This window comes from Crotalus tigris, unplaced genomic scaffold (genome assembly GCF_016545835.1).
Source record: "Crotalus tigris isolate CLP2741 ecotype Arizona unplaced genomic scaffold, ASM1654583v1 scf7180000018368.3068619, whole genome shotgun sequence".
NCBI lineage: Eukaryota > Metazoa > Chordata > Lepidosauria > Squamata > Viperidae > Crotalus > Crotalus tigris.
Window position 1 is genome coordinate 567,147 of NW_024096968.1, and position 15,368 is coordinate 582,514.

General features: G+C 37.9%; 1 protein-coding gene across 8 annotated transcripts in view; it reads left to right on the top strand.

Annotated features, from left to right (window-relative positions):
- LPL (lipoprotein lipase) overlaps positions 1-5,886 on the top strand; it is a 47,789-nt gene extending 41,903 nt beyond the window's left edge. For all 8 annotated transcript variants that reach the window (XM_039350987.1, XM_039350984.1, XM_039350990.1 and 5 more), the window contains exons 8-10: positions 156-335; positions 1,413-1,517; positions 4,027-5,886. In XM_039350987.1, the coding sequence (XP_039206921.1) occupies positions 156-335; positions 1,413-1,517; position 4,027 (286 nt within the window). In that variant the 3' untranslated portion in view covers positions 4,028-5,886. The remainder of the gene's footprint in view (positions 1-155; positions 336-1,412; positions 1,518-4,026) is intronic.
- Positions 5,887-15,368: the final 9,482 nt, after the last annotated feature.

Consider the following 15,368-nt stretch of genomic DNA (forward strand, 5'->3'; position numbering starts at 1 on the left):
GTCACTGTGGTTCATTATAGGATTTTGCTGCTTCTGAATTAAAATTATCCTGTGAATGAAAACCATTTTTTATATTCTCTGATAAAGGAATAAGATTCTGAGGTGAGTTGAAGACCAGCACTGACTGAACTTGTATTTTTTATTTTTTTAAACAGGCCTGAGATCTCCACTAACAAAACAAGTTCCTTCCTGGTATGTACAGAAGTTGATATTGGAGAACTGCTTATAGTAAAACTTCAGTGGGAAAAAGAATCTTTTTTCAGTTTTAGATGGTGGGATACCCCTGAATTTAGCATACGAGTAGTCAGAATCAAAGCTGGAGAAACCCAGAAAAAGTAAGTTTACTTTTATTTATTTATTTTCTGCAGTCAATCGTTTTGTCACCATCCAAGATTACTGATTATCTGTTTGTTCTCTCTTGGGTTCATTTGTATGAAATGAGTTTTCTGAAAGATAATTAATGATTAAAAAACTTGGAGAATTACAGTGGGTGTTCTTCCTTAATCAAGGCACTTATTTCATGCAGGAGAATGTTTTCCATTGCCCCCTCTCTCCATTGACAGCTTGCTTATACTAATGGGAAAAGGTACAACAAAGAAGAGTACATGACTATTCCCTATTTCACAACCATAGTGCTCTAGTTTCAACTCACATAGTATCTTTGAATCACTATAAATAACACTGACCTTTAATTTATTACTGCTACTAATACTCTCCCTTTCAATACTATGACTCAATATGAGAATTTTTTAATCCTCACTCAGCTGTATCTTAGAAATAATGCTATGTTCTCTAGAGTACTAGGTGTATAGTAAACAAGTAACAAAAATGATGTTGGAAATAACTTTTACACAGGATACCCTTATTAATCCCATGGTACAGAGATATTATAGTAATACCAATATCCTTGTAATTGCCTTGGTCTACATGGAAAGATGAGATTTTCTTGAATAGTAAAATTGATCCAGAATTACAAAAACTGATGGAGAAGCTGTAGAATAAATGCCTTGAAATATGTCTAGTGGTTTTTTTTTTTCAGAAATGTGGTACATTATGCACTTTTTAGCATTTTCTGTTATTTAATATATGGAATTAGACTGAATTATTGATTCTGCATATATTTATAGATCTTATTTTGCTTGTAGGCTATGATTGATTTGATAGTAATGGTTTCCTATTTGTAATGGATCAACTTCACAGTTCAATTCTGATAGGCATATCTACTAAATACTCACCTGACTACAAATTAATATTATAAAGAAATAGTAGATATTGTTTTTTTTTTAATTTTTGGACTAACCAATCAGTTAATGCCTTGTCAGAAATTCTATTTTAGATACAGTTGAGATAATGAAATATGACTTTTTAGAAGATGAGTTTACAGCTACTTCAGCAGTTCTGTTTATTTATAGGTTGATGTTCTGCTCACAGAATGGATCTTCTTTCCTCCAAAAAGGGGGCGAAGCTGCAGAATTTCTGAGATGTAATAAGAAAAAACCTAATGACACAGATTCGTGGTAAGAATTCTTTCATTCGCTATGCAGTGCACCCCTGAAAATTCATTCCATCGTTGCAGTTGTCAAATAGTAAGAAGCAGGCTTTTTGGACAGAAAATTGTGTGACACACTTTCCGTTTCTGACGTCTTTCTGCTGCAGGTTGGGTTGGAGTGATAAAGGGAATTCTATATATAAACCATGTGAACATTAGAGAGTTATAGTGGAAATTAACAATTTCCTCTAACATGCTAGCTTTATGTGTTTAGGATATTCTCTCAACTTTATGGAGAGATCCTATTCAAACTACACTCTTCCACCTGCATTTGGGAAAGAAAAGCTGAGCTGAATGGTTCTGCTAGATCAGGGGTATCAAACTGCCGGTCCATGGGCCGGACGTGTCACGACGAAACCGTGCCCACCTGATGGCCGGCAATGGGGGAAAAGTTCCAATACATCACGTGACGTCGCGAGTTTGACATGTCTGTGCTAGATGTATAACTTAGTTCTAAAACTAGGTAATTAGAAGAAGAGAATCCATTGTCAATCATAAAATGCAGGTAGGGCAATATTGGAAGAAGGAATCTTTGCCTACTTTGCAAGAGTGGTTTTCTAAAGTATCCTATCTGGCGGAAATGGCAAAGATTTCAGCTTTTTTAAAGGATCAATCGCAAGAGAAGTTCTTTGTGGTATGGGAAAAATGGATAGATTTTATACAATATAAGTTGGATATAAAAATATTATTTAGTTTTTCAATAACTTATATATAAATTTTAATATTTTATAGACTATTTTTTCTTTTTTTATATATTTTTTTATTATTATTTTACTTTCTTATATTTCTTTTCTTCTTTCTTTTTATTTTTTTCTTTTTAAGTATTTTTTTTCTTTTCTTTAATATTTATGTTTTATATATATATATATATATATATTGTTAATCATTCTATTAGTTTAAGTAATGTATTTAGACTTATTTATGGTTTATACTTTTTTTTTAAGAATTCAAGAAACTTTAATTAAGCCTATATTCAGCTCTGGGAAGGCTGAGGGAGGGAATGGGAGGGCTGGGGTGGGGTGGGTTGGGGAGGGTTGTTTTTTTTTTCTTGTAAAAATTTTAAAAATTTTCAATAAAAAAAAATCATAAAATGCAGTAGATACAAGGCATCCCTGTCTCTCCCGCAGGCATTAATTTCACAGAATATATTGCTCTTAGCAAAGCCTGAATAATTTCTTAAGAAACAAAAGAGGCGGCTAAATAGGCACCTGAATCCATGATAGGAAATGTTGAAGCTAGATCGGAACGTCAGCAGAATGTCACTAAAGCTTCTCTCCTCAGGAATGTATTGCTTGTTCTAGAATCTAGATTTTAGGGAAGTAACAAAGGACTTGAATGTTTTCTGCAAATTCCAGAGAGATAGAAAATAGATGTCACTAGATCTCTGTGTCTCACATTTAGCCACTGTTCATGCCATAAAGAGTCTTTGTTTGAAGACTGATGTAGATGAAGCCCTTACACTCCTGAGAGCAGAATTCTGCACGTTGAGAGAACTAGCCAAAAGTTTTTTCTCTCATAATGTTAATACAGGGATGTGATCAATATATTTGTAGTAGAGAATGAATAGGAAGAATAGGGATTTAAGTATATTATTTTCCCTGTGATTTTTTAAAAATATATTCTGTGCTTTGCATCTCCACATTGTTCTGATTGCTTGGATCTTTGAAGGAATTTAGAGGAATTCAGATAGAATTTGTAATTTGTTATTAATCAATCACCTTATTAATATTTATCCTCACAAGTGCTTTATGTCTAAGAGTGACAAGTCTTTTGTTAGTATAGCTATCAAATTTGGGCAGCAAAAATCCAAAAGGCCTCTAGACCACAGCAAAGAGTTGGGAGTTTTCTGCATTGTTTTGCTGCCATCTAGTGGCTCAACTGGATATTTGCACCTCACGTCTAGTAACCATATTTATTTGAGAACGGATATTTAGGTGTATAAAGTTCTGTTTTGCTATCTACTTTTTTTGTATTGTGCCTATGTAGCCATTAGATTTGTAAAGCAGGGTTATAAAAACTTGGTAGAAAGGCTCTCTATATTAGTATTCATTACACTTCACATCTCAGAGCAGTTAATTGATTTCACTGTTCCTATATGCTTTGTTTTGATTTACTTGTTGAACTCCTGCAGGGTTTGCAAATGCAAAATGCATAGAAACCTTTAATCTTACATCTTGCTCAAGGAAAGGTGGCTTGTGTTCCTTGGAATGGAACATATGGATGACTCATTAAATTGCATCCTAAGCATTTCAGAAACAGTAGCCTAGAGTTTTTTCCCAGAAGAAAACTGAGTTTAGTAAGGAAGTTGAATACTGATAGAATGACACTTCCCAACATCTGGGCAAATAGCTTAAATTAAAGAAATTTACTGTTGCTACCCCATCAGATTATTAAACTAGATGTCTGAAGTCACCAATCCAGTTGATTTAGGAAGTAGTGTCAACTATTGAGATTTTTAAAATTATTTTTATTTTTAGAGACCAGGCCAGAATAATGAATGAGTGAAGACATTCTGTTTTGGAAAGGAAATTCTCCAGAGTGCTGACCAAACAGGAATGATTTACTGACATAATTATCTATCTTCTATAAAACTGTCAGCTGACACTGTCCTAGGAATTATTCACCCGGACTGAAATCTTGATTTGGTTTCGCCTGAATACGACTAGCAATATACATTCAAATTCACATCTGACTGAAAAAACGTGCAGATGGACATTATCTTCATCCAGATCAACATCTGAATGCACACTTGATTCCTGATTCAGTGAGCAGCATGTATGTAAAACCTACTTCTACAGATAGATCTCCTAATCTGGATCATCTCAGCATATACCAAAACCTACATAAACCAACTTTATTTTTATAATTAAGAAGAATTCTCTCACAGATGGTGATTTTTGTATTATTCGGAACAAACATCAATAATTCTTATACCAACTTTCTTGTTTTATAATGCACTTGTATAAAAAAACCCTATTTATTGAAGAATTGCTTATTTTTACATGCATTTGGTTTAAGGTTTTTGGTTTTGTTTTGTTTTTTAAGTTCTACAAGTGGATGTTTTGCTGTGCAACGTCCATTTAGCTGATATTTGCAGTTTTGGAGCTTTGGCTGGCTATAAATTACTTTTATAAGCAATTAAGAGCAATATTTAGACTTTTTATTCAATAAATGCTTACAAGCCACAATAGATATATATGAATAATGATGTTTTGTAGGTCTGAAAGATTCCAGAGTAAGCTGTTTCACAGTAGGTAAATAATTAAATTTAGGAAACACTTAGCAATCCATAATCTCTTTACATGACAATAAATTCATCACAGGGGAAAATACCTACATAGCGTCTCATGCTTTTCCTTTAAAAAGGAATCTAATGCATTTATATTAAACATATGCATCCTTATCAAATGACTATCCATAAAAAAGGCAGAGCAGTATCATAAAAATGGTAGGAATATTACTTATAACAATTTTTTTACACAAAATTACTGTATTGATTGTGGATAGGGATGACAATTAAACCTATAACTTTCACAAATCCATATCCCAAACAAATAATAATCCTCTTTTTTGACACTGTTGTTTCTAAGTTAGAAAATAATATATTTTTTTAAAGTAATGTAAGCGTATGAAAATGTAGTATTATAACTCTCACTTTTGGAGAATACACAAATAGTTTGTTGAATCAGGAAGTACACACAAAAAGGTATTTGATACAGATATTTATTGGCATGTTTAAAATAATTCATTTTAATATTTTAATCAAAATCTCAGACTTTCAAAGTTGCAGCCAATTATATCCACAGTGGTTTAGTAAGTTGTATCCTAAAAAAAAAAGATAATTTTTTACTTCTGTGAAGATACATAAAAACATAGATGTGCCTGAACTTAGATACTGCCATTTTAGCACCTGGTTATCAAATACATTATCTCTTACTACAGGAAAAAAAGTTATCAAATGTGTGGCAAAAATTACATGCAATACTTTTAAGTCTTCTTTATTGAGATGGTTTCCCTGCACATAGGTCTTTCATTTAGGCAAGAAAAACGAGTGAACACCAAAGGATATCTTTAAAGATGTACATCATTTCTTCTGGATGAAGCCAATTTCTCAGGAATGAGGTTTAAAAGACAATTTCTTAACAAGTTGAAGATTTTTAATGCAAAGTCAAATACAACGCCAACAGCAGCACTTGATCACCAAATGGAATTTTATATATGAGAAGATATATCTTGACTTTAATTGTTTCTATTTATTATTTGTAAAATATATTTGTGTATATATGTAAAAGTTAGTTTGTATATATTGCTGAAGTAAATAAAGCTATATTCATTTATAGACTCTGGTGACACAGGTTTCTCAACACAAATATGTTACATTCTGCAATGATCATTTGTTGTTTCAAGACATCTCTACTTTGTATATAAGTGACTTTCACAAGCATTCAAAGAAATCAGCCATTGTTAGTAAAATGGCTGGAATGATTTGCTATATTTGCAGAACCAGAAATCCCAACAGTGCAGACACATCAGGCCTTTATCTTTTTTTGGCATCTGACAATGCATTAAATGCAACAACTTTTTTTGGTCATGTTCCTTTTTATCTCATCCCAGCTCAAAAATGAGACAGATTTGAGTCATCCTTAGTTGTACTGGGTGTTAGAGAAAAGCTCCCCTGCTTAAAAGTGGCATCATCCAATTATAGCTGCAGGGTGTGTAGAATATATGCTAGTATTGCTATACACCCCTGTAGTGGCATGAATCTGAGGTGCATAATGGCCATTTCAGGCCCAGGTGGCCAGACACCTCTGGTCCCCAGTTAGCCTTGTTTGCTATTACATTGCTGACATCTTAAAGAGCTGATCTCAGCAGTGTTGTAATGATCCTTTGGATTTGCAGAAAAGCAATTCAGCAACCTTTAGAAGTATAAAGTACAACCTTTTTGTGTTCTCATTATTGTGCCTTAGCTGCATGTAAATTATTTCCTCCCCCCCCCAATATGCTCCTATAATATTTAGTACAGCATGATACTTGGGTGTTGCTCTTTTACATCCTCTATAGTAGTCATTCTCAACACGTAGGCCATGGACTGCTGGTGATCTGCAGAGATCTGTAGGACGTCTGCCATAGCCAGGGGCCAGAGCACATTATTTGTCTCACCCCTGCATCCCCCTGGTGGCCAAGACATGGTGAAAGCCTTATCATTATCTTAGACCAGGGGTCTTCAAATTTGGCCCTTTTATGACTTGTGGACTTCAACTCCCAGAATTCCTCAGCCAGGCACGCTGGCTGAGGAATTCTGGGAGTTGAAGTCCACAAGTCATAATAGGGCCAAGTTTGAAGACCCCTGTCTTAAACTCTACCTCTCCATAACCCTTGACAAGTAGTTCAAGAGAAAATGTCAATGGCTGAGAACTGTCCACTAAAGCATGCAAGTGATAACAATGTGAGTAGTCAAATTAAGAAAAATGATTATAAGTCTCAAGTGCAGTTTTTGACTGTGAATCTGCATGTATTGTGTTAAGTGGAAGAAGTTCTTGCTTAAAGTAAGATGAATCTACAAATGGGATTTCATTTAAGGTGGAGATCTTCCATCCAGATCTTCCTTAGTAGAACAATCAGTGACCTTACCAAGAAAGGTCAAATCACTAAAGAACAATCAAAAGCTAAAAAGGAAAAAAACAAAACACCTCTCACCAGCAACAAACACCCACATGAGCAGAGATTAACACCAAGAATAATATTAGACCAACCATCGAGCAAATAATACCCCAATCAAGAAACCACCAGCTCAGAGAAACAAGCTAACAATAAACAACAGCTTAATCAAGGCACCATCAAATCCACTCCCACCAGCACTGACAGGGCAAGCACTAGTGTATAAAATTAGAGCCAACCCCACTCCCTTCTAACACTGATAGTTACCTTGTTTGGTAATGAGATGTCTGCAAGAAAACAACCAAGCTGAGAACACAAAGATCTAATTTGTTATCTAGTTTTCCAAAAAAGCTGATTGATACATATATAATTCCTTCCAATGTATGAAACCTAGACACCATTAGCTAAGCTGAAAACAACTAAAGAGAACAACTTTCCTACATATGATTATCATAATTACCATCATCAGCTATCATCCTAGTTTGTAATATACATGGATGATCATTTGGTGCTGACCAAGAAGGAGGATGTTTTCCTACAGCAGACCATCTTTGTAGATGCGGTCTGAAATGTAGCCTATTTATTACAATTTGCCATTACTGCAAAGCAAAAATTCTGACACTCCATTTCAGAATTCATAGTCTAATTCTAAGATCAGACGGGATCAGAAAAATAGCTTTTCTGGTCAGAAAGACATTGCGTTATGACACAATGTGTTCTTCTTTGGCTCACAGGTGCAACATCACAATGCCAGAATTTGCATTGTGATGCCACAACACTGCGTTAGTCCATCTATTCCTCCTTGCATGTGCCTCTGAAAGCAGATATTTTTTTGTGCATAAAATGCAGACTTTTATGGTTCCCTTTGGTGACTTAACTCCAATGAGGAGCTCGTGTCTGCAACATAAAATAACGGGATTCAAAGCATGACCATTTCCCAGCTCAAATCTCCTTTGCATTTTCAAAAAGAAAAGGAAAAGAAAATTGTGCTGAGACTTGCAGTGGTGTAGTGACGTGAAGTGAGGAAGAAGTGACGAATTTAAAAATCATTAGACTAGTCAGGCAAGCTTCTGCAGATACTGTAGGGAAACTACTATGTAGACTAAATAAAAATAAAACCAATTTTCTCCAGCCTAAAGTGTGTGTGTGTGTGTGTACACAAACCAGAGAGGGAGAAATGATAAGAAGATCTAAATTTTATAAGGGGATTTACGGTGTTTAGACTTTGAGCATTTCCATATTGGAACCCAAAGAGTGGTTCTTGTTCTACTCCTTTTGTAAATCAGCTTCAGAGATTCCACTCTGGATTGTAATGAGTTGGCAAAGGGGCCGAGTTAATGCCAGTAGAATAGAGGGGTCCATTGGTCATTTCTCTGTTTCTTGCCTCTGTCATCTGTGCAAGAGAGAGAAGCCTCATTGGCTAGCCTCTGTTTCAGCAGGTCTATCAGTCCTAGCCTCCTTTTAGGGATTAATCCCTCCTCATTAACTCTAGTTCTTTTGCTTTCGCAGCTGTTGGTACATATCCCTCCTACATTATGTCTTTTGACACTCCAGTATTGCAGACCTTCCCTGTTTTGGTGTGATGTAATAAAGCAACAGAGAGCAGCGTCTTCCGTTTCTAAGTTTTCCTATAGGCCTGGGGAAATGTTGTAGCAAGGATGCTATTCTTGTTGACAGTTCAATTTCCTAGAAACAAAGTAATAATGGGAACTCAAACTAGTTTTTTTTTTTTAAAAAAAAGGGGTGAATGGGAGGAAGAGAAATTTTGCAGAATTGTGTATAGGGAGTGGGAAAGGAAGAGGAACTTGCTTCTTCCACCTGAGCAGAAACCAAAAGGGTGTCAACTGGGAGATAAAGGCATTGAATAGAGCATGAACTTTTAGGGTTAAGGATAGTTAACTAACTTAATGGCCCATTGTTGGATCAACCACAAGATTATTCTAAAAAAAATGTCAAATGCCAACTAGCAGAAAGCAGATAAGGCCAAAATGGCAACCTAGAGCAGTGACTCTCCACTAGGGAAAACTGCATGCCAGGCACTGCAGCCAGTTGGTGCTGGAGCTGCTACTAGAACAGAATTAAGGTCTTGAGACCATCTTGAACACCTTAAGACAAGCAGAATAAAGGTCTTCAGATCATTCTGAGCAGTGTAAGACAGGCCAGATCAGAAAAAGCAGGCTTGAATCAAAGCTGGAAAACGTGGGTGCATTTCTGATGAGTGGAAGTTACCTGTTCCTGCCCTCAGATGGGTAGCTTATACTGGTGAAGGGCTAAGCAGAATGTGTGCAGATGTATCCTTTCATAATTTGGGGAATTAACCAGATGTGTCAACTAGTTGCAAACTTGCAAAATTTGTCTGATAAAATGATGTATCACTTTGTCCAAGATAATGCATTCACTCATTTTGTTTTGTTGATTTTTTTTTCATTGTAGTCGGAAGAAGGGGGTTTACTTCAAAGCAAACCAGCCTGTAGTTTATTTTCAAGCTTTCATTCTCAATCTGATGATGATTTTATCCACCTTGTGAAAGACCCATTTCCCATCACTTATGATGGTTAGGTTCACATTGCAGATCCATTCATTGGGAGAAATTGCTCTTCCCCAGAACCTGGCCAACCAAACGGTGTCTCCTAAGGACCTCCATCTATTGGGAACTCAATGGCAGTTTTCTGTGGGAACTTCCCACCTCAGGAACAGCCTTCCCTTGAGATAAGAATGGCCTTCTGGAATCTGGTAAAACTATTTTTTTTCAAGAAGAAATCTGCAATAAACTATTTTTGTTGTTGTTGTGGATATATTTTTTTCGTCCCTGAGCCTGGAATAAGTCCACATGTTGCTATTTCTGTGGTCATCTTCAACATTAGAATCCTCCTTTAATGGGTCCCCTCCCATGCCTAGGAATGCCCCCCAAGACTTTGTAAAGCAACATAATCTCCTCATGGTCCCTAGACTTGGCCTCCGTATTTCAGACAATCCTAGTTTTTTTGTTCCTGTTGCATGATATTGTTAATGGCCTGAGATGATTGGAATGATACCATGAGATCTCAGTTTAATTTTTTTTAAAAAAATTCTCTCTGCGGAGTTTTTCCAGATCCATAATCTAAGCTGTCTGCCCTTTCATCTATAATATTCAGCTTGTGAGGTGAAGATGAAGTTGGTAAAAGGAAAACTGAAAAGTGAGAGGTGGGGACCCCAGAGAGAATATAAGCATCTCTGCTTTACAGTGAACTCTGGTTGTGTAATGAAATGTGTGGATGACCTTAGCACAGTGATGGCGAACCTTTTAGAGACCAAGTGCCCAAACTGCAACCCGAAACCCACTTATTTATCGCAAAGTGCTAGGGCTGATCAGTATTGTGGTGCCCTCAGGGGGAGGGGGGCAGAGAGGTGCCTCTGAGTGTTGCCTCTGGCATGCAAAAACTGGGGGCGCAAAAATGGACTACCATGCTACAAGGCGCAAAAATGGCCGCTGCAGCACCGCAGGGTACAGATACAAGGTGCTGCACCATGCAAGAACGGGGCAGGGCTAGTGAGTAGGCACTAGCCCCACCTCATTTGCAGGGCATTCATGCTCGTGGCCCCATGTGTGCATGCATGCATGTAAAATACTTCCCCCTCCCTTTTCTTCCAGTCCACCAATCAACAATGGTTTGTGACCTCTGCTTTACCACCTCTACCAAGCTTGCTAGTCGGCCGCTTCACCTCCTTTGTGCTGGGCGGGGCGCCTGCTCCGGGCAGCAGTGGCGGCCTGGTGGACCTGCTGCTGGTGGCGGTGGCATGCGTGCCAACAGAGAGGGCTTTGAGTGCCAACTCTGGCACGCATGCCATAGGTTCGCCACCACTGCCTTAGCATGTTTTGATTAGTTTATGATTCAGTGTATCACTGAGATGTTTAGCCAAAGCTTTTAAACAACTCTTCAAGCTAACCTCAGGGCTAGCAACCTGTAAGACTGGCTTTGAGAAAGCTGCTACTATACAACCAGGTAAAATTTGCAGAGGAAATGATTCTGTAATGCCCTTCCTTCTTTTACAGGTAATTTTACACAGCTGAGTTATTTCCAGGTTTCTGAGATTGGACCCGATAGTCTAGATCAGGGGTCTTCAAACTTGGCCCTTTTATGACTTGTGGACTTCAACTCCCAGAATTCCTCAGCCCGTGTGCCTGGCTGAGGAATTCTGGGAGTTGAAATCCACAAGTCATAAAAGAGTCAAGTTTGAAGACCCCTGGTCTAGATGATGTGAAATATATCTCCTATCTACTGGCTGTCTGTGTTTTGTTACTTGCTTTGGGATAGAAGTAAGAGTGAACAAGAGTTCTTTATTTTCATTCTTTAACTATAGTATGACTATATTATTTGACAATTTTCTGCAAAACTATCGAGGTTGAAAAGAAATGCAGATGAGGTGAGACGCTTCAAATACAAGAAGCACCTTCTATTCATTATTACTACGGTACTTGCAATTGTCCTGGTGATAAATTAAAATAAATGTCTATTTTGGAGTCTACTATTTACTCTGGTTGGATGCCATTATGTCTAGGGCAAGTGTGAAGAAGCTCACTGAGAATTAAGATCTGTTAAATAACACAGTTAAAAAGAACAGACTGGGGCCCTGGGCACAGTGCAATATCTGATTATATCCTCCTGGGAATGAACTAGCATTAAAAAAAAATGCTGATCCCAAACATGTATGCACTTTGTACACATATTTGGAAGAAAGATGCAGAAGAGAACAAGAGATACACTGCAGTGGGCTGGATTGTCAGACTCAAAAGCCAAATATATCAAGTCAACTCAAGACTCATTGCTATATCAAAATAAATCCCAACTCTTTTCAATGGTATCGATTATTGTGGAGATTCTTTATTGGAATGCACTCTGTGAAAAGATGCCTTTGAACCATGTCCCAAAATAGCACATGATCCAGAAAGTTGCAGTTTGGTTGATTTTATACCGGCCAATCAGAGCAGCTAATTGATCTAATATCTATTTTCAGTGAATTGCACTAATGACTAGTTTGTTGTCACTGGATTCAGTTCAAATTATGTTGTTTCTTACAAGTGGATAAATAAGAAAATAAGATAGGTTGTGTCCTGTTTTGTTTTCTATTTTAATAGGCAAATCAGAAACTCCCTACGTATCATTGTGTGAGCTGGGCCTTGAAAAGAAGGAAAAGGAGAATTTTCAATTAAGGTGCATATATCTTTTCCCCTCCTCCTCCTCCTGCTGTCCATGTTTTTCTTCCTTGAGCTTTTCCAGTGAGTTGTAAAAATGCATACCTGAATCTATAGAAATGTCAGATCCATAGTACCTGTTCTTGCATATAATGTGGAAAGCTTTTTATTCAGAAAGGCTTTTGGAAAACCAGTGAGCAGATGGCTTCAGTTTTAGTTAGTTCTGCTTCTGACCTTTAATTGGTTTGCATTATTAAGAAATTTCTAGTGCCATTTTAAAATCTTGGATGGGTGGGTTTACATATTGCACAGGGGGTAGACAACCTTGGCTCTTTTATGACTCGTGGACTTCAACTCCCAAAATTCCTGAGCCAGCCATGCATGGCTGGCTCAGGAATTCTGGGAGTTGAAATCCAAGAGTCATAAAAGAGCCAAGGTTGCCTACCCATGCTATTGACGTGTGCTTAGCATTTCAGGAGCACTCAGCCATTTTGATTTGTTCGCCTAGTCATAACTAAAATAGTAGTCCTCAAGTTATGACTGTAATGGAGCCTGCCCATCATGGCAAAATTTGGGACAGTCCTAAAGAAGGTCAGCCATCTGACCAACCTAATTTTATGAACTTTTTGTGGTGGTCATTAAACAAATCATCATGATTGTTAAACAAACTAATGGGTCACTATGACTGTGGTTTTGCCAAAAACTGTTATTAAATGCCCACTTTTGACAAAATTATTGTAAAATGTGGTCACATGAGTATGGCATGCTGCAAACAATGGTAAAATATGGCCTGTTTGTTAAGCGCATGAAATGCAGTCATGTGACCATGGGGAGGGACTAACTGTTGGAACTTCAAATCTGTGTCATAAGTACCCCTCCCAGGAAGATCCATTGGATGTCAAACAGTTGCTAAGCAACTGGTTGTACACCCAGTCTATATCTATCTGTAAAATGAGAGAGTCCCAATCTCTTTGGCTCATAAACCGCTTGCCGAATTTTACAACATCTAAAGCAATTTTTTTTCCTTCATTATCCCAAACCACCTAACAGAAAATCCCTTTTACCCAAAGTAAACAAAACACTTTAAGTCCATTTAAATGTTCCTTTTGTGATTGCATAATGACTTTGTGTGTCTTTACCCAAAGAAGAAACTCATTTACCCAATTTGAAGTAATTCACCCAAGCTTGGGAAGCACTGGTCTAAAAGAAAGTTGCAACGTTTAGGGAAATGGATGTATTTCTGTCAGGGAATAAATAATTCAAGGAAAAACAAATCTGAGTAGCCTGAGAATTTCCTTAAAGGAAGAACTTTGCCATGCATTTGGCACAAAGTCTAATAAGTTAGTGTTTAGCAAGGCTCCTGCAGGCTTTTAAATGCAGAGGAAAAAATGGATTGAGCACAGAATCCACCCCCCTTTTATCTTGCTCTTGCAGACATCATAAAAGACTTGCCAGCAGCCGCTTTTAGTATCAGTTTTAAACACCACCCTGCTTCATTAGATAGGGTTATTGAACTAGTAGAGAAATTTTGAAGTGGTTCTGGCCTGAAATACTTTATCATAATCAAAATGTTTAAATCTCCCCAGCCTCAGAGGCTGACAGTCAAAGATTTGCACCTGGTGTTTCCCCCCTCTGCTGTGAAACTAAATAAATATTAAGAGTTCAGTTCAAAGATGAACAACCCCTTAAATCCTTTATTAAACAAAAATCAGAGGTATCCATCCAAAAGACACACAATTCACTTCAGGAACAATGTTCTGCATCACGCTTCAGTGGCCTCCAAGATAAAACTGGCTCTGGCTAAAACCAGTTTGAAACATCAGCCTGTTTGAAATAACTGAGAATGAGTTAAGCTGTTTTTATAGTACATAGAATAATAGGGTTAGAAGGAACCTTGGGGGTTTTATAGTCCAATTCCAGCTTGAGCAGAAAACTATATACCACTCCTCAGTTGCTTTGGAGGGGTAAGGGATTTTTCTGGAAATTGAGATTAGAAGCTAGACATCTATACTTCAGCTAGTGTGGGGTAAAAAATAACCCATCAGTTGGCTGTTGTATTTGATATGTACAATTAATCTGGGACTCTGTCCATCATATATATCTGAAGTGGGAAGCTTTGTGGGATGCAAGAATATCTATATTTAAAAGCACCTCATAAACAGAGACTGAATGCTGACAATCAAAGCCAATGTAAGCAAGGCCTTCGTTTCCTTCAGGAATTGTTAGTAGTCATTCCTTCAAGGCTTTTCACTGAATAAAGATGCCCAAAACATTCTGATTGTGAAACCAAATGTTCATGTTCTGAATTTTGACCAGCTAGCTCAGGGCTTTTCAACTAGTGGTATGGGTACCACCTGTGGTACATTGGCACCTGGCAGGTGGTTCGCGACCATCCTAGAAAAGTGGTAGTGGGGGAGGGGAATGAGCTGAACTGGTGGCAGCACCACACAAGCCTGAGCGAGAAATGGCTGGAGCTGCAGGGTTGTCAGGGCTCAGCGGAAGCGCCAGGATCAGTGCCACTTTCCAGCTGATCGGCGCTTCTTCGGGACTGTCAGGGCTCAGTGGAAGCGCCAGGATCAGCGCCAGGCTCCAGCTGGAGCTCAGCACTGATCCTGGCACTTCTGCTGAGCCAAGAAGCGCCAATCACCTGGAATGTTGCAGCATCTCCAGGGTCTTGTGATTTACATTCAGATGCTTGGCAACTGATTCATATTTATGATGGTCACAGTGTCCCAGAGTCATGTGAAGAGACCAAAACCTGCTGCAACCACCCAGCAGATGGGGGGAATAAAGACCAAACACCCTCCACCCCACCCGCTCTGCCAATCCTCGACAGAAATGATCACAACAATGAAAACCTCGGACAGGAGGAAGAGCGCCGCCGGGTGGGCAGGCAGGTGTCTTTTTCGGCTGTGGCTTGGGGGGCACTTTAATCAGTGCCATTGTAACTTCGAACATTCACTAAGAGAACTGTTGTAAGTCGAGGAC